This window comes from Camponotus floridanus, unplaced genomic scaffold, assembly GCF_003227725.1.
Source record: "Camponotus floridanus strain SB8 unplaced genomic scaffold, Cflo_v7.5 scaffold19, whole genome shotgun sequence".
NCBI lineage: Eukaryota > Metazoa > Arthropoda > Insecta > Hymenoptera > Formicidae > Camponotus > Camponotus floridanus.
The window spans coordinates 1,787,101-1,805,432 of NW_020229314.1; the positions used below are offsets into that span (position 1 = coordinate 1,787,101).

At 33.8% G+C, this 18,332-nt stretch overlaps 3 protein-coding genes across 3 annotated transcripts; 1 reads left to right on the forward strand and 2 right to left on the reverse strand.

The window, feature by feature from the left end:
- Positions 1 to 1,263: 1,263 nt before the first annotated feature.
- LOC105248213 (ADP-ribosylation factor-like protein 16) lies at positions 1,264 to 1,923 on the forward strand. Its single transcript, XM_025407833.1, has 2 exons — positions 1,264 to 1,510; positions 1,585 to 1,923. Exons 1-2 carry the CDS (start codon positions 1,304 to 1,306, stop codon positions 1,903 to 1,905), a joined length of 528 nt encoding a protein of 175 aa, XP_025263618.1. The 5' UTR covers positions 1,264 to 1,303; the 3' UTR covers positions 1,906 to 1,923.
- Positions 1,924 to 1,947: 24 nt separating this feature from the next.
- LOC105248215 (DNA damage-binding protein 1) lies at positions 1,948 to 6,714 on the reverse strand. Its single transcript, XM_011252882.3, has 5 exons — positions 6,461 to 6,714; positions 6,228 to 6,376; positions 3,103 to 5,822; positions 2,622 to 3,018; positions 1,948 to 2,521 (listed from the first exon to the last, which is right to left on the reverse strand). Exons 1-5 carry the CDS (start codon positions 6,528 to 6,530, stop codon positions 2,438 to 2,440), a joined length of 3,420 nt encoding a protein of 1,139 aa, XP_011251184.1. The 5' UTR covers positions 6,531 to 6,714; the 3' UTR covers positions 1,948 to 2,437.
- Positions 6,715 to 8,907: 2,193 nt separating this feature from the next.
- LOC105248216 (protein HEXIM1) lies at positions 8,908 to 12,520 on the reverse strand. The gene is made up of 2 exons (XM_011252883.3): positions 12,095 to 12,520; positions 8,908 to 10,190 (listed from the first exon to the last, which is right to left on the reverse strand). Exons 1-2 carry the CDS (start codon positions 12,305 to 12,307, stop codon positions 9,180 to 9,182), a joined length of 1,224 nt encoding a protein of 407 aa, XP_011251185.1. The 5' UTR covers positions 12,308 to 12,520; the 3' UTR covers positions 8,908 to 9,179.
- Positions 12,521 to 18,332: the final 5,812 nt, after the last annotated feature.

The window sequence follows — 18,332 nt, forward strand, 5'->3', positions numbered from 1 at the left end:
CGTTATTCTGTATTAACACTTCTTAGAAAACTACATAATTTTTACAAAAGTATCACTTTTAATGTTTATAATGACAATGATATTGCGCTTAATTCAATATTTAATTTGTGATACACATTTTTATGGAAAAAATACATTATCATTTTATAACATTTATTTCATTTTTTGCCATAGACATTAAACATGTTTAGGTATTTAAGAAATCGTACCCCAAAATGTGCGATAAGCCATAATGTGAAATTAATCAAAGAATAGATATATGTTTTTGCGCGTACATGCAAATGTTAACATGGGGAAATAAACAAGAAAACTCGTGATTACATTTAATAAATTTTAAACTTAAGCTTTGAGGCAAATTTCTTATTAATGAAACAAATTATTGTTTTTATGATTGTATTATTTTTATGAATTTAATGAATATGTTATATTGAGATTATGTACATGCGATACTTATTATGTATAGATATAATAATTATATCGTGCATATTGTATTTCTGTAAAAATTGAGAAATGTACACTAAATTAGGAAATTACTGCCATTACTTAGATAGTGATTAACAACATTACTCTCCATTGTGCAAAGTTTTTTAATAGATCGCAATGTAGAAACTTTATGAGTTTTTTCTAAAGGAGGAGAGATGAGAAGGTGATAGATAGAAAATATTAATTTTTCAGTTTTGTCAAACAAAACTATTATATCGCAATAAAAGCTTAAAATTGTAAGTGCAATTTTAATATATTTTTCGTATTTAGAGGAAAGAATGTATATTATACATATGGTGTTCACATATTTACATATTGTAAATATAAATATAATAGATTTAGAGTCTATGAAAATCTTTATATTGTACTGAAGTTAAGCTGTGAATAAAATTACGATTTTAATTGAGGCGTCTAATTGCAAATTTAAATAAAATTATCAGAGGAAATATAAAAAAAGAAAATATATGTAAAAATTATGAAATGTTTAAATAATTTTGAAATACTTTCAATTTTTGATAGTGTCAAGTCTTTAAATAAAACAAAACTAGTCCAAATTAAAACATTTTTAAATGTTTGATTTAATTAATTTTGCAACTGCACGCCTTAGTTACCATTGTCAGTGAAACTATATTGTTCTGGCGGTAAACCTGTTAAATCAATAATAGTTTGCCGTCTTCTATACAAGTATGCGATTCTCTCATATAAATATGAAGACTATAACATATATAATATATATTTATTTATTTATTCACAGTCAGACGGTTCATAGTCTTAACGCAAAAAGTGAACTATTCGACGGAGCTTTAAATACGAAAAAGAAATGTGTCTCTGTCTTGGGCCATTTAAATCGGGCAAAACTCTCTTAATGAAAAGTCTTCAAGGAGACGAGATCGATGATGCGACTTACACTGTACCTACCAATGGGATAAATTTGTTTACTGTAAAAAACGATACTGGGGAATTCGACATGGTAATCAAAGAAATCGGAGGTAGCATGGCACCGATATGGAAGCATTACTTTGACAAGGTATCGCAAAATAATCGCGTCACAATAAATTCGCGCATGATACAATTTTAAAATAACTGTTACATTGTTGTTAGATTCATAAAATAATCTACGTAGTAGATACGAGTAATCTTTGTCAAATAAGCGCAGCGGGTGTATTGCTCTATTCCTTCCTGGTGGAACCGAGATTACGAAACGCAAGAGTCGCGCTTATTTTGAATAAGATGGATGTTTCATACCGTCAAATGAGAAACGAAGCTTTGTTGATGCTGCAATACGCACGTTTGCAAAGAGAAGTAACGCAGAAGATTACCGTAATGGAAACCAGTGGAATGACGGGTCAAGGTGTACAAGATCTACGCGGCTGGTTATTCGACCCGGAAACACTGAAAGCCACGATCAATGCTAATAAATGAGCAATTATTATGTCGTTATGCGATGAGAAAGAATGTTATTTTAAAGTGCCTCGTCCTTTTTTATTTACACTCGATCTTACAAAGTTATAAAAGTATACTACAAATTTGAGTATTCTTTAAAGATAATATATTAACTCGTGTCATCATATACAGTCTACGTCTTTCATGTATAATTTTAAAAGAAAATATTGCTTGTCATTAAGGACACTAAAAAACGTGCGATAAACGAGCGATGGAGGAATCTTAATTTTTTTCGCAATCTTTAACATCGCTAAAACAACATTGGTGCTGCATACATATTTGATATACGAAAGGATATGGAGATCGCAAAAGAGAAGATTTACATGCTTCTGTAATGCCGTTAAATTGCTATCGATGATAACAAAGATAACTATATATATGTTTGCCTTTCCGCTTAAATCATCGTTTGACTCTCTCTTATATCTTCTCGTATCCTTACAGATACTTTTCACAGAGACTTATATTATTTATTTTTTAATGTTATTTATTATTTATTTTTGTTTACTACTATTTAATGTATCCTTGTGAGATCCTCTACTATTTTTACAAGATCGTCTACTGTTGCTTCTTTCTTCATTCCACTGCCATCATCCATCTATGAAAAAAATATAATAAATATTAAGATATTTCTGAAAATTATAATCTACAATTTATTTATAAATATACACTTCAAAGAGAATATAATATTGAGTTACCATAAGGCCCATCGCAACTTCCGCCATTTTGTCGTGGCTTAAATCGAGGAAAGATTCTATTAAATCACCATCTATAAACCCTTCGCATTGCTCAATTTTTAAATCCGTCTTGAAACTCCTCCAAAAGTTGTGTTCTATTTTGCCTACGCTTTTTATTACGCTGGTTAATTTGTCCTCCAAATTGCGCAGAAATTCGTAAAATCCAAACGGAATTTGTGTCACAAGACCGATCGCACCGCTAACAGTCCCGAACAATACGCAACCTTGGGTAGGTGTGCTTGATTCTCCCAAATTCTGCATCACTAATGAACCATGTCGAAAGACATTGACCATGTCACCTAGATGAAACTGACCTACTTCCTGCATTTGTTGTCTCTCATCTTCGGACGTCGCGGCACTAAAAACAACATTACACTATTAAAAGTTATCTATTAAAAGTCTCATAAACTTAAATATTTTTGTAAACACAATAAGCACATACCTATCCTTTTGACATATAAAAAGATTGAAACAATTTTCAGCTCCTAGGAAAGTATCGTCATCTAGTATCTCAATAGAAGTCATCCAATTGGGATTGTAGTCTCTAGCTATCTCCTCGAAACTGCCTTCCATAGTTTTGTACTGAAGTAATGTGAGGGACCTCATAAGATCACCCACTAAGACAAAGTCACTCTTAGTTTTTAAATAAAGCGCTATAATGTTATTGAAATGGCTGCATTCCAATCTGAGCTCTTTTTCTGCGGTCCATTCGAACAAACGTACTGTACTATTGATACTCGCTAAAAGTTTTCCGTTAAATTCTACTAGAGAATAACAAGAACCCTTGATTTCCTTCTCCGCAACCTGCGAGAGCTTTCCGTCACTCCAATGAAACAAAAGTATTCGACCCATTTTCGGCTCAGTCTCGTCAGGATTTATAAACGCGGTTCCGACTACATAATAAGAAGTCGAATCTTCGCCCAATCTCGTCGAGATCAGTGATAACGCGTACTCGGTCGGCATTAGGGTATGAGCGTGCAGGACCTCAAAAGTGTGCTGATCGATAATGAGAAGATTGTGTACCTCAATCTCTTGGCCAATCTCACTGGCTGTATGTCCGCTGGGTTTGTTATGCGATGCGATACCACTGGATAGGGAAGCTGCCTGAGTGGATGCGGAATGCCTAACGATGCTCACACCGCTGCTCTCTTGAACGTCGACGCGCATTGTAATGACGCCGAACGTTTGAGAGCTTTCTTGATAAGCGATTCTCCTCGGAGACTCGCCGAGTGGAACCGTTCTTATGTGCAATTTCTGAATTTCGTCGATTGTACCAATCGTGACAGTGCTATCTGTTGCTAATGCTAAACTGTCGGGATATGATTCCGCGTTCAGAGAACACATATGATTAACTTCCTTGAGATTGACATTGCTAAAGACAAGTTTGTGATTTGAAGAATAAATTACGGTGGGTCTGTCTGAGCACGCGAATACATTCGTCGTTGAGAGCGATCGAAAGGTTCTGAGAACCGTAGGTTGCGTTCCTAAAGTGACTCTCTTTTTATCCGAGAGCACACCGTTTTGTTTGTACAGAGTGAAATAATACATGCTGCCATCACCCAGGGCACAAAGTAAGTATGTGTTGCCCTCGAAACAAGTCATTAAAATAGATCTGGGTATAATTTCACCTCCAAGAAGCTCCTTATTGATTTCTTCTAAACCAGGAAGAGTCAAAATACGAACAGATATGTCTGTCCAAAGTCCAACAGCGACAATTTTGGCCTCATTTACACCATCCAGAGGGGAAATATCTAAGCATGCTACTTCGTGTTGCAATGTGGCAAATCCTTTGGGTACAATTTGATTGCATGAAATTTCCATATAAAACAGATCATTTCCTGTGGCGCAAAGGACTTGGGTGCCATTGCAGGCTACCACACTGATGGTTCTTTTATTTTGCGGTTCCCATTCAGAAACTACCATTTTGCTCTCATGCGAGATCAATCTAGCGGATGTTGGAGTTATTTGAATAAATAAATCATTAGTGACATTGCCTGTATGAAATGTTTGTTCATCTGCAACAAAACCTGGTATATCTGTTTCTTCAACTTCTTCACCGTTTAAAGTCAAGATTCTAGTTTGTCCAACAAATGATAATACTAATGTATTATCAAAATTGCCACCACCAACTTTTAGAGCCCACATGCCTTTAATTCCTGGTAAGTCGATACTTGCGTGTTCTTGTATGCCAATGCCGTTTCTAATAATTCGAAGGGAACCTTCTTTAAAAGCGCCCGAACAAGTTACCATCTGTCCTTGGCCCTGTCTTTCGAGATCTACTACAGCCATATCAACAATAGGTGCTAGATTGGTGAAAGTTTCCATAGGTACACAATAAGATCCATTTTCATCTGCTTTTGTAATTAATTTGATCAACTGAGAATCACCTAAACGGCTACCGACATATATTACGCCATTATCCAAATAAGTTATGCATTCTGGTATACTGATTTCGCCTAATAATTCGACTTTTAAATCTTTCACCACTTGCGTTCCATCAGGCTTCTTTTCTAGCTCTAAAAATAACATAAACAAATGACCAGCCATATCTCCCAATAAATATCTTAATCCTTGATTATCCACTTTGGCGTAGCAAGTAATAGTGCTTTGCTTTATAATTGGTGGTACTACGGCAACATATGTAGTACCATCATGATATAAAATACTTTCCTGTCCTATTATGATCGCACCACATATAGGAGAAGGTACAGGAATGACCATCATAGCTTCTCGCTCTACGTTGTCCTGTCTCCATGGTATTTTTGAAAATTCTTTTTCTCTTAAGTTGATTTCATGTGTTTTCACATGTCTACCATTAATATCTTGATGAATTAATATTAACGTAGGATTAGTACATCCATGAAGAAAATTGACATCTTGTACTTGTTGTTCATCCATACGAATGGAAGATGCTTTCAATTCTGGGTTATCTTTGTCCAAGGGTATAATTTTGAAAAGACCATCGTATAATCTGAGACCGATAACTCGAGCTTTTGGATCAATAACAGCTTTGATCCCAGTTTCGGAAGCTTTTCCAATACGATCTGCCACATTTCCATGAGCCTTTGTTATAATTTCTATATCTTCTCCTTCGCCCATACATTCCAAGATCATAGCATTATAACTTGTCGTTAATAGAAACAGGAGATCTTTCTTTTCATGCTGTTAAAGAACAAAAATTTTTATAAATATTATAATATAAACTGTAATCTTACACCGAAGTAAATTTTCTAAACGATCTTTAAGAGACAATGTTATAACTATGCACAATTGTTTATATATAATAGATTTTTATATATTTTTTCCCTCTCTTAGAGAGAAGTTTTTCTATTCATGTTCTCTTTCTCATTAAAAATATATAAAAGTCTAAATTCATACAAATTACTGAAAATTGAAATAATTATTTCTTAAATATCTTATTTCGTAAATCTCTTATTAATAAAAGAAAAATGAAAAAAATATAAATATAAACAGAAAACATAACCGGTATAAATATGAGTTTTGATACAATATGTACACACGTACACACATACACACAAATAACATCGTACATAAAGTTAACCTTACCGGCGGTCTGAAGAATTTTATGACTGCTATTTTACCATAGATACCGACTTCTTTCAGGGGTCTTAGACCTTCTGGTGTTACAAGATATATCTCCAAACGTACATTCTTAGCCAATATCAGATTCAAGTCAGTAGGCGAAGTAAAATTACCTTGTGAAGTAGAATGCAACGAAAGGATTACAAAAGAGATGTATCAATTTTCGCCCTTTAATTTCATGGAATTTAATAACTTACCAGTCACGCAAGCAGTGACAGCGGTTGGTTTGTGCGCCGTCACTATGTAATGATGGGACATTGCTTTCATAATATACGAGGTCTGAGAGCCGATACTCTCTCTAATGTTCGATCACAAATTTCAACTGAGCGCTCTCTCTTTGCTCGTGTGTTTTTCGATTTATCGCGCCATGAAGTTGGTCACATCTCAAGCGTGTTAAGCTGCTTTACAACGCATGTCTGTTGAGGATGCCAACTTAAGGAATAACTGGACAGATATTTGTAAATCGCAGAAAATTCTGAAAATTGTAAAAATAACTTTTTTCTTTATCATAAAAATTGACAAGCCTTCCGATTTGTCTATTTGATATAAAAGGTATAAATTATTAAAATTTATTTTAACGTTGCATATAATTTGTATATTATTCGATGTAGATATTTTTTACTATTTCCGCCAAATAGCTAAAATCGAAAAAATCGTTTTTACAAATATACACTTTTTTACTACATTTAAAATTAAAAATCTCAATATACAATATGATTTATATAACATAATAAAAAATTATTCCACTATTTTACTTTTATTTATTTTTTCCATTTTTAGATAATATTATAAATTATCTGTATTATCTTGTATTATATAAATTAAAATTATTTTTATGAATTTTTGCGTCATATAGTTAAAATCATAGTTAGTCAATATAAAAATAAGTCATAATATTTAGGATTTTGAGATGAAATTACATGCAGAGCAAATCTTCACTTTAACAAATTAATTGTAAATTTTATATTTTAAAAAACTAAAAGAATAAATTGTACAATGTTAAATTCACAAATCTTGAAATGCATTAGATTTATTAACTTCTGATATGACTGATTATATAATGACCGTATAATTCATCCTTAAATCCGATTTTTAAATTCAAAAATATAAAGCTACACTTGACGTTTCAAAATGAAAATAGCATCAAACAGAATGCATTCAATGTCATATATTTTATAAATAACAATCATATAATAATTATTATTAAAATTATTATATATTATACTCTTTTTTTATATATAGATTTTCTAAGTTAAAATTTAAAAATTAATTTATATATTTACTAATTCACCACTTTACTCGCGTAGATTTTTTTGATGTAATTATTCACGTACTATACTTTTTATATATATCTGATTTATTTCATTCATATATCTAAGAATGTTCACATTTTCATTTTTATTATATTTGCTGACAAAATATTTGTTTAATTATTGTAAAATGGAAAATGGACACAGCATGCTTATTTTCCATTACACTGTTATGTATATCAGATTTTTCCACTTTTATTTTTAGAAATATATGCCTATGTAGAAATAATAAAATCACTCATTAATGTTACTTTTACAGAAATTTATAAGAATCAATCCAATCAGTTTAAATTTCGTATGCATATATAATTATCTTTTTCAGTTTTTTAATATTTTCAATAATAAATTTGTTTCAACTTCGGTATTTAGTCAATTTACTAATTCATGTTTTTTAACTTGTAGGAAAAATTCTCATTTCATTACAATTCTTTGACGGTTAATACAATTAAATTAATGAATACAATAATCAATCCTTTTCTTAGAATTTTCTAAAATAAATTGAAATATTTTATTATATACATATTGCAAAATATTTCAATTTATTCTGAAAATTATAGTATTTTATAAATTATAGTATTTTATATAGTGTTATGAGATTTTTAATTTAAAATCAAGCTGTGTCCGGTCTCTAATTTGAGAATAAAAATATATGTATACATTAGAGTAGAACTTAAGATTTATTAAAAATCTCGGAAATGTTGTAAAACATATTTTTGCATATCTTACATTTTCAGACCATAAACTAACATTTTTTGTCTTACTTTCTAAAACTATACAATTGTACAAAGATTTAATATATATTTTTAATATATATTTCTTCTATAATATAATTTTCATCACATATTTTCAGTATATTACATATAATACATATTTTTTTAATGAATAAAAAAACGAGAGAATTGTTTTTATGTACTCATGTGCATATATGTACATAAATCTGCGTTAGTTGATGGTCTGTAGACCGCCTATTTATAAACTTAGCATTTGTAATTGGCAGTATGCAAAAAAACAAAATCAGGCTGAGGAAATGTAATTAAAGTGCATTATATGTGATACTAAATTGGAGAAAAAAGCAATACATAATATATATGGTAAATATTTTTTAAAACAAATAAAAAAAAAACAAATAAATACAAAAGTAATTTTGCAGAAGATAGAGATTAGATTCTCCTATTAATCCTACATTTATCATTGTTATACATATGTGAATCCATATAACTGTATATGTATGTAAATATATATATATATATATATATACGTATATATGTATATACAGACATACACAGTCTTAAAAGAAAAAAGAGCGTGAAAAGCAAATTACAATAAAATATTAAATAATAAGTCTAATCAGATTTAGCAGATATCAGAGAGAGATTGAGAATGCTGTTACAACAAAATTTACTGAAAATTTCACTATTTTTAAATATATATATATGTAAGGTACATATATTGAATAAATGCATACAATGTATGCTTCACTATTCATAATTTCACAATATTGAATGCAATGTTAATATACATTTAATTGGCCGAACCGTATATAAATACAGATCTGCCTTGTTGTTTGCTGATTCATTTTTTAATTTGATTCAAGAGAAAGTAGAATTTATGTAGGAAAACTACCTGTTTCATTCATAACTACGTGCCTGTTAGAGAAATTAGTAGGTGTTATAGATGTCCTGGGGCTTCCGCTTTGGCTAGTATCGCAGCTATCGTTTTTTTTATCTGTTCTTATATTATTATCTAATCTAGGTTTGTAAGTATGCTTGGGAGATGTTCCTGGACTTGAAAGAGAGCAACTACATCCACTTTGGTTGCTATTGCTAGAACTGTCGCTGTCGCTTTCACTATCGACACTAGACTCTGAACTGCTCGCGCATAATCTTTTTTCAGTACGTAACATTTCGTTTTCTCGTCTTAGCTGCTCGTTTTGTTGTATTAGATCATCAATTCGTTGTTGACATAACTTTAATTTCTTCGCTATCTCAGAATCTGTAGTAGATACGTTTTTACTTTCCGAATCTCTTTCTTCTATTTGATGAATGCTCTTATTACGTAATCTTTTTGTTAATGAATCCATTTTAGCTTCTAAATGTCTATATTCTTGTATTAATTCTGTTTTTGTTAAAGTGCTCAATCTTTCTTCGTGAAGGTCTTCGTATGCAGTCGAAAATTCTTTTGTTAAAAACTCTTCTTCATCTTCCGGAGATGAATAAAAATAATCTTCATCGGAATCTACACTAAAACTGGAATCACGAGTGCGCGGCGGCGCTGGTGGTTTCTGAAACATGGCAGGTACTTCCAATGATGCCGCTTCTGATAATTTTTGTTCAAGATCAGGTAGATCACTATGATCATCCATAAGGAATTGTGTAGTATTATATAGAGCTGGTGGTTGCCTATTAGTTTTTGCAATTCTACCGATACACCTGTTGCTCCGCAACTGTTGCTGATAAGATAATTGTTTCAAATACGGTTTTAACTTCCTGTGCTTAGGTTTACCCCTGCGAGTTTTCCTCTTTTTTGCTGCGATATCTTCATGTTGACCGCCGTCTTGATCACCGCTACCGCTACCGCTTTCCAATCTTCCATAGTTTTTTATAAGTGATGTTTTATGCTGTAAAACACACAAAAAACAAAATTATCATCATTAAATGAATTCGACTAACTAAATATAATAGTCAAATCTTACAAATGTTTGCAGCTGTATATTTATAATATGTTCGAGATAAAAGAAAGCATAAACAAATTTAATAAAATGAAAAAATTTCAAAATATTTACATTTCAAATCTAGACTATACTATACAAGAATAAATAGTTACTAGACGCAAATTGCCATTATTAATTATTCATCAATCAAATATGTCGATGTTATTAAAATACAAAACAGTGATTTACACAGGGTACAACATTTATCCATAAATTATAATATGCATGAGTAATGTAAATTATGTTTAATATATCATTTATGTCAACAATTAATAATTTATAAAATATGGTTTATCAGAGTTTTGTTTACGTTATATATGATTTAAATATATAACAAGGATATACAACAATCTTATAATATCCAAGAAATCAAATAAAGAATTTAACAAACTTGATTTTATACTGATAAAAAAAATGTACTTATATTATTATATTGTATAAACTATTGTATATACTGGAACCTCGCTAAAGTAGAACTAGGCTTTCATATATTCTAATGAGATTATTCCCATTATGTTTAGGACTATAGAAATGGTTTCACACAATGATTAAGACTCTTGCACAATACTAGGCAACAGGCAATAGGAATAGGGAATAGAAAATATTCATCAGTAGAAGCAGAGAATAGATACTATTTTCCCATTGCTTATTACCTAGTATTGTATAAGGGCTCTTCGCGAGACTTGCATGAACATTTTTCTTTCTACACTGCCCAGGAGTCCAGGAGGCGGTATTGCGTCCACAGTTTACACAGCTTGCTGAACTGGACCATTACCACTTCCATGTCATCCACCATGCCAATGTGGGGGAGTGGCTTAGTACACGGTTAAAAAACCGTCTATAATGGAGGTAGCAAGACCAGAGTAGAAAATAAGGCAGTTTTACTGGAATAAAATTAGGAATAAATCAAATGATTTCCATTTCTTATTATCTATTGCCTTATTGTCACCTAATCAAAGACTTATCCTAATCTTTGGTCTTACTACCTCCATTGTAGACGGTCCTTTAGCGCGTACAAGGGATGCTACCCTCTCAACGTTTTACTTTTAGGCTTCAATGTATTATATTATATTAACACTATTTTATAACGCAATTATTCTTTTTTGCATTGTGACGTTGAATTTAGAATAGTTTATATATTTAGATGAAAAAAAGTGTATGCGAATTATTTACATGCGTATGTAAGAATCACATAATCAATACATAATTCATAAACATAATTTTGAAATCTACGGCAAGCCTGATTTCACACGATGCGTCTCATTTATCATCAGGTGTTAAGGAGATTCCTCATTGGATGATGAACTCTTACACGATTACAGCGCCCTCATCTCGTATCTTTCTCTATCACATTATTTATAAAGAAGATGCACTGCTTTTTCCACTCTACTGTACTGATATTTCAGGTACATACGGATCGAAATTTTTGGGCACATGCCATTTATTAATTAGACTACTAAACTCAATTTTCACAATTGCACAAGTTTTTATTGTGTAGTTCATTATGGGATATGCTATTGTTTTATGCATAAATGCTACAAAACATTTATACAAGGCTAATGTTTTTATGAGGTGATAGCTTTAGACGCCATGTTGATCTAAGAAGTCGATAAATAAATATATAATTTTATACTTTTTTTTCTCAGTATATAATCAGTTTTGCGCTATCCGTTCGCATCTATACTTCAACCGTGGAAAAGGATTTTTAATTTTATACAGGCAATAAAAAATGGCACTTGCCCAAAAATTTCGTGTTTTTGTCGATAAAAAAGTACGCTTGAAGGATCCCCTTAATAACGACAGTTCCTTACCTTATTGCCGTTCGAACGATCAACGTTCGGTTTGCATTCCGCGCTGCCGCCGACAGATCGCGGCACCCGTCCGGAAAGTGGGCGTGATGACGTCGCAGGCGTTGGCTCCGCTATTACGGAGTACACGACGCCCTTCGCGTCATATATTCCGCTATCAATACCAACGCCACCCGACGCTTTTTCCGTCGTCGTTTCCGCCTCGCACGTCTCCATGCTCACGATATCCAGCGAAATCCGTCAATTCACGATGGCACAAGCCCGCTCCGCCGTTAGAAAGTCCCTCTTGTGCACTGGTACACGCCACCAGGGCGCTAGAAGCCGTCTGCTCTCACCGTAAACAGCGACTGAATCGCCATGTTTGATCTGTCCGTGATTCTCCGCGCGATAGCGAGGCGGTACACGCTGACGTATGGTCCCTACTCCGGCCCACCTCGCGACTCTCCTCCTCCCCTTGCGTTTCACACAGCGCAAGGCAGCGCAGTTGCGTTCCGTTCTTCCCAATTCGCGCCGCCTCTCGCGCACGGCGCACGTTGCTTCGATCCCGCTGGATCGCGCGGTCCGCGCTCTCCTCGTATCATTTATCATTAATATAATATGTACATACATGTATTAACACATGGTCTCTCTCCTCTTAATATACATCGCACACATTTATCCATTATAATGATTATATCCTGCAATTTATGTCGAGATAGAGTAACAGTTTTACAAGACCATAAACCGGTGGTTTCCATGCCAGGACTTTTGCGATATATATATATATATATATATATATATATATATATATATATATATATATACAGGGTGTCTCAAAACTCATAATGAATCTTTCAAAGACAGATTCCTGGGATCATTTGGAGACGATTTTTCCTCAGCGAAAATGTCGATGAAGCCATCATTTTTTGCATGTTTCCGATTTTTGTCATCATACATCTTTGCAATTAAGCCTTAAATTAAAACTCAACTAAAGTAAACTCTATTTAAAATTAATCGAAGAAGGTGGTTTTGTTAATATTTTATTTCTAAAGCTTAGTTTACCCCTTATTTCCAATCACTTATAATTCGAAAATTATTAGTGATTGGATTAGTGCCTTGACATTTTCGTTGAGGAAAAATCGTCTTCGGATGATCCCAGGAATCTGTCTTTGAAAGATTCATTATGAGTTTTGAGACACCCTGTATATACAGGGTGAGGCATTTATAGTGACGCGGGCGTATTTCTCGGAAACAAAGCGAGATATTAAAAAATGTTTCAGACGAAAGTTGTATGGTTTCAAGGGGGACATAAAATGGTGTTATTAGTTTGATCTTGAAGAGCCACCTGAAGGACACGCGAAGGTCAGCTCCAACTTTTTAAATGGGACACCCTATATGCTTTTGCATATTCTTGTAGCTCATCTCAAGAGCTTTCCAAAACACTATAATTAAGTTAGTTTTCATTAAGTACTTTCCAAGTTATGAGGCTTGAAATCATTTTTTAATTTTACATAAACCGTAAAATATCTTGTAAAATATTCATTTTTCGATTATTTTACCTTAATACTTTTATGTACAAAATAATGAGAGGAATCAATTGGTGTAAAGAAAAGACATAGTTATTTTTAAGAAAAAATATGTAATTGTTAATTGCAAATTACATTTTTTTTTTCGAAACAACTATGAGTTTTCTTTACACCAATTGATTTTTCTCATTATTTTGTACATAAAAGTATTAAGGTAAAATAATCGAAAAATGAATATTTTACAAGATATTTTACGGTTTATGTAAAATTAAAAAATGATTTCAAGCCTCATAACTTGGAAAGTACTTAATGAAAACTAACTTAATTATAGTGTTTTGGAAAGCTCTTGAGATGAGCTACAAGAATATGCAAAAGCATATAGGGTGTCCCATTTAAAAAGTTGGAGCTGACCTTCGCGTGTCCTTCAGGTGGCTCTTCAAGATCAAACTAATAACACCATTTTATGTCCCCCTTGAAACCATACAACTTTCGTCTGAAACATTTTTTAATATCTCGCTTTGTTTCCGAGAAATACGCCCGCGTCACTATAAATGCCTCACCCTGTATATTTATATATATATATATATATATATATATATATATATATATATGTATATGTATGTATGTATGTATGTATATGTGTTACTTATTTTATGAAGTTTAATGGGCCGTAAAAAAATAAGTAACATGAATCTAATTTTGCGTGACGCGAGACTCATTAAATTAAGATATATATAAGTTTTGATAAATTAAATTATGTATTTTTGATTGAAAAAAAAATTGCTAAAACGTCGACTCTGTCTTTATGCATACGATATATCGTTCGTACTGATCAAAAGATATACCACGTAAGTGCGCATTGCCTATTGCCTCATCGTCCTTGCACCCACGAATGCAGAACGATATAAAATTTTTATTCCGCGATGATCTCTCTGGTATTATTCTTAATCCTCGTAAAATCGATTTCGCTTTTTCTCGAAGCAAATAAGTCTTTATTTTTAATCTCCCAAATTTTCTGAATTTACACTAATAAAGGTATATTTATATCGTTCATATCAAGGTATATTTATCATCACTCATTTGCAAAGATTACAAAATTACAAGACGTAACGCACGTGTTTGTAACATTACGTGTTGTCAAGTAATAATCTACACTCGAGATCCATCTTCTCATTTTATTCGCGTGCTCAAATTGTCATTATATTCGGTGACTCTGTGAATCGCATAAATCGGTAACTACATGAAGGTAAAAGAACGTTCATTTTACAAGCGAAATCGCTCCATTAAATCAAAATGCGCATTACACGTTACATTGACTTGGTGTATGTACCCGAGCCGTGGTAAAACACGACTTTCGCAATGCCAGTCTACAACATCCTTTATTGTAAAATGCAATTTCACGTCGAGTCATTGTACTCTGTTATCTTCCGCCAATCGATGATCCGCCCCCTGAAAAAAATGAAGTCATTTCTCGCAAGAACAACAAAGGAGAAACAATAAAGCGATAACGCTCGCCGATACAAGATCCAACGTATCTTTCAATTAAACAAAATACAAAACATGCGTCACTTTATTCGGCATCGATAATATTTCGTCGATATTCTTCGGTAAAATTGAAGAGAAATGAGACAAGAACATCAGTCGCGGGAAAGAAAAAGAATCTCTTGTGAGTAATCCTGAGGAGAAGAAAAGATGGACGACATGAAAACGAAACAATAGACTAAATGTCCTGACCCTCGTGCCGACTGTTAGGGGCCTCTCGCGTCGTTAGAGAATGCATCCGTTTATTTTAACGTACGTACAAGAGCGCGCAACATTACGTACACCCGTTGCACGATTTGCGAGCTCGAGCACACATACAAATATATATATATATATATATATATATATATATATATATATATATGTAATATACTCCTGGACAAAATTAACGCATAATTTTTTTAATTTATTCTTTAAAAGCTGATATTTAAATTTTAACAAAAAATTTTAAAGAAAAAGTGAAAAAAAGTTATACATTAATTTTGTCCAAGAGTATATGTACAGGATGTCTCACAATCAGAGTACTATATACAAGCTTGCGAGGAGATAGAGACCAATAACTGAACAGAAAAATCTTATATTATTTTACAATTTTCACAATAATAACAGAAACATTAAATATTAAAATCGGACGAATGGAAGGAGCGCTCGATTGTTCCTTTAATATTTCTGTTATTATTGTGAAAATTGTAACACGGTGGGCCGTATTATAGCTCGAACGATTGATCGTTTCTCATCCGATTTTAATATTTAATATTTCTGTTATTATTGCGAAAATCGTAAAGCAGTATGAAACTTTAGTTTATTGCACTCTACCTCCTCACAAGCTTGTATATAGCTCTGGGACAGCATGTATATATATATATATATATATATATATATATATATATATATGTTCCAGTTATCTTCCGTCATCTTTCAAAGACAGATTCCTGGGATCATTTGAAGACGACTTTTCCTCAGCGAAAAAGTCAATGAAGGCCATCATTTTTTGCATGTTCCCGATTTTTGTTATCATACATCTTTGCAATTAAGTCTTAAATTAAAACTCAACTAAAGTAAACTCTATTTAAAATTAACCGAAGAATGTGGTTTTGTTAATATTTTATTTCTACAAAGCTTAGTTTACGAAAAATCCCTTATTTCCAATCACTTATAATTCGAAAATTATTAGTGCCTCGACGTTTTCGTTGAGGAAAAATCATCTTCAGATGATCCCAGGAATCTGTCTTTGAAAGATGACGGAAGATAACTGGGACACCCTGTGTGTGTGTGTGTGTGTGTGTGTGTGTGTGTGTGTGTGTGTGTGTGTGTGTGTATATGACCGATGCAATCCGCTACGGGAGCAACGCGGGGACTATAAATACGAGGAGTCGACTACGTGGGGGAGTCGCGTATTCCATCCTTGTAGTTTGTTTCTTCATTTTCTTTTCTGCTTCTCTTCCGTCTCTAAATGCGCCGATGCCATTCCTCGCCTTCCTCCGAGGGGTATTTAACTTCACTCTCACTCGTCCGTGCGAGCGAGCGCGCCATCGGAGGAACAACGAAAGAGAGACGTTTATGCCCGTGGGACAAACATCGTCGTGCGTAAAGTGCACACAAGCGCGTGTAAACATCTCGAGCCATACATGTAAACACGCTCGGCGTATATAAATACGCGTATACTCGTTTCGATAGACGCGACGACTCGTATCGAGCGCGCGTGTCACGCTAACCTAACTATTTACGTGTCCCGCGTATGTCAATTTCATAGTCTTAAAACGGCTGTATCGCACACGAATCTAGGCGGAGAGTGTAAGTATCGTACAAATGTGTCGCGAGACGACTAGAAAGGAGAAACTTCGGCATAAATGTCGCAAACGAATACAAGATGACTTTTGTAAGGACAATTTTTCGCTGGTTTCAAACGTTTAATGTACGGCGGGCACGCTCTTTCGCGGCCTTTCGAGAAGGTCGCACGCACACACACATACACAAGGGTGAACACACATATGAACGGATAAGCGTAGCAGATGAGAACATCTATCCTTTCTCTAAAAATTCTGTCGACGTAAAATTCGGGCGTGCGTTAATTTCGAGCGATTCCCTCACGAAAGTTGAATCTCCGTGGTATATTATATGCACGCCGAGAGATACAGTGCATGCTCCCGCTCCTCGATTCGCGCGTGTGCCATGGTCCACTATGATTTTAAATCGCCAACGGGCGCGCGCATCCTTCGCCCCGCGCGGGGCGATCATCGCTCGCGCACACATCCTCGTGCTCGTTCATCCGTGGGTGCACCGCGCGCTATCTTTTCACGCAGAACCTACTTTTCGCTCTCTATGTGTTTGCATATGTGTGCGTGTCTAGCACTGGCTAGCAGTCTCGCGGCGCAGATGTAATACATTTACAATAGCGTTGAGCGAGCGGATACGACGACGCGTATTTACTCTCTTTTCGCCTGATTTTAGGGAGGAAAAATCGAATGACCTTATATGATGTTTCCCTCCTTAATAGCGTTACGGAAAGGGACGAAATCTGACGAAATTTCACGTGCTGGATTCTACTTTCTTACGTTTCAAATTATGATGAAGCCTTTTCAGGTAGTTATTTTCATGTAATTTGATGTTACAGTAATTACTTTTGCTACCTGGATTATGCTCGAAATATGACAGCTATGTCCTGGTGCAGCGATTACTTGTCTTTCTGATTCATAATCTTATTTATAATACGAAGCCAGAGATCAGAACCAAGATATACATGCAATCTAGAACGAGACGAAGAAATGCATTTTCATTTTAGGATGTTATTGTCACGAGTAATAAGATATAGAGATAGCGATCTCTCGTAATTAGACAGCTACGACGGCATTTGAAAGTCTTTCGCCTTCTTCAGGAGTTTGCTGGAGATCAGGTTCAACGGCAACTGATATTTATAAGCGTACGAAATGCGTCTCGTGTATTTCGCAACACCATACACATTCGTTATTCACATATACATATACATATACACATGTACATTCGCACATATACGAATGTAATCGACCAATGTACTCGCGCGCACCTGGTAGCTCTTGTAGTCGCGTCTTTGCATGTGTACACTTGGTACGAAACTTAAACACTTGATAGAAAAAAAAAGGTCGAGGAATCCGTGTGCCCCTCGTTCGACTTCTTTTAATGACATCGAAAAGCTGAAATTCAAAACGACACGCAGA

Coding starts and splice junctions, on each gene's coding strand:
- LOC105248215 (XM_011252882.3), bottom strand. CDS start 6,530: ATGAAAGCAATGTCCCATCATTACATAGTGACGGCGCACAAACCAACC. Junction 6,377..6,460: donor TGTCACTGCTTGCGTGACTG/GTAAGTTATTAA, acceptor CTACTTCACAAG/GTAATTTTACTTCGCCTACT. Junction 2,522..2,621: donor AAGTTGCGATGGGCCTTATG/GTAACTCAATAT, acceptor TTTTTTTCATAG/ATGGATGATGGCAGTGGAAT.
- LOC105248213 (XM_025407833.1), top strand. CDS start 1,304: ATGTGTCTCTGTCTTGGGCCATTTAAATCGGGCAAAACTCTCTTAATG. Junction 1,511..1,584: donor GGAAGCATTACTTTGACAAG/GTATCGCAAAAT, acceptor CATTGTTGTTAG/ATTCATAAAATAATCTACGT.
- LOC105248216 (XM_011252883.3), bottom strand. CDS start 12,307: ATGGAGACGTGCGAGGCGGAAACGACGACGGAAAAAGCGTCGGGTGGC. Junction 10,191..12,094: donor ATCGTTCGAACGGCAATAAG/GTAAGGAACTGT, acceptor TGTGTTTTACAG/CATAAAACATCACTTATAAA.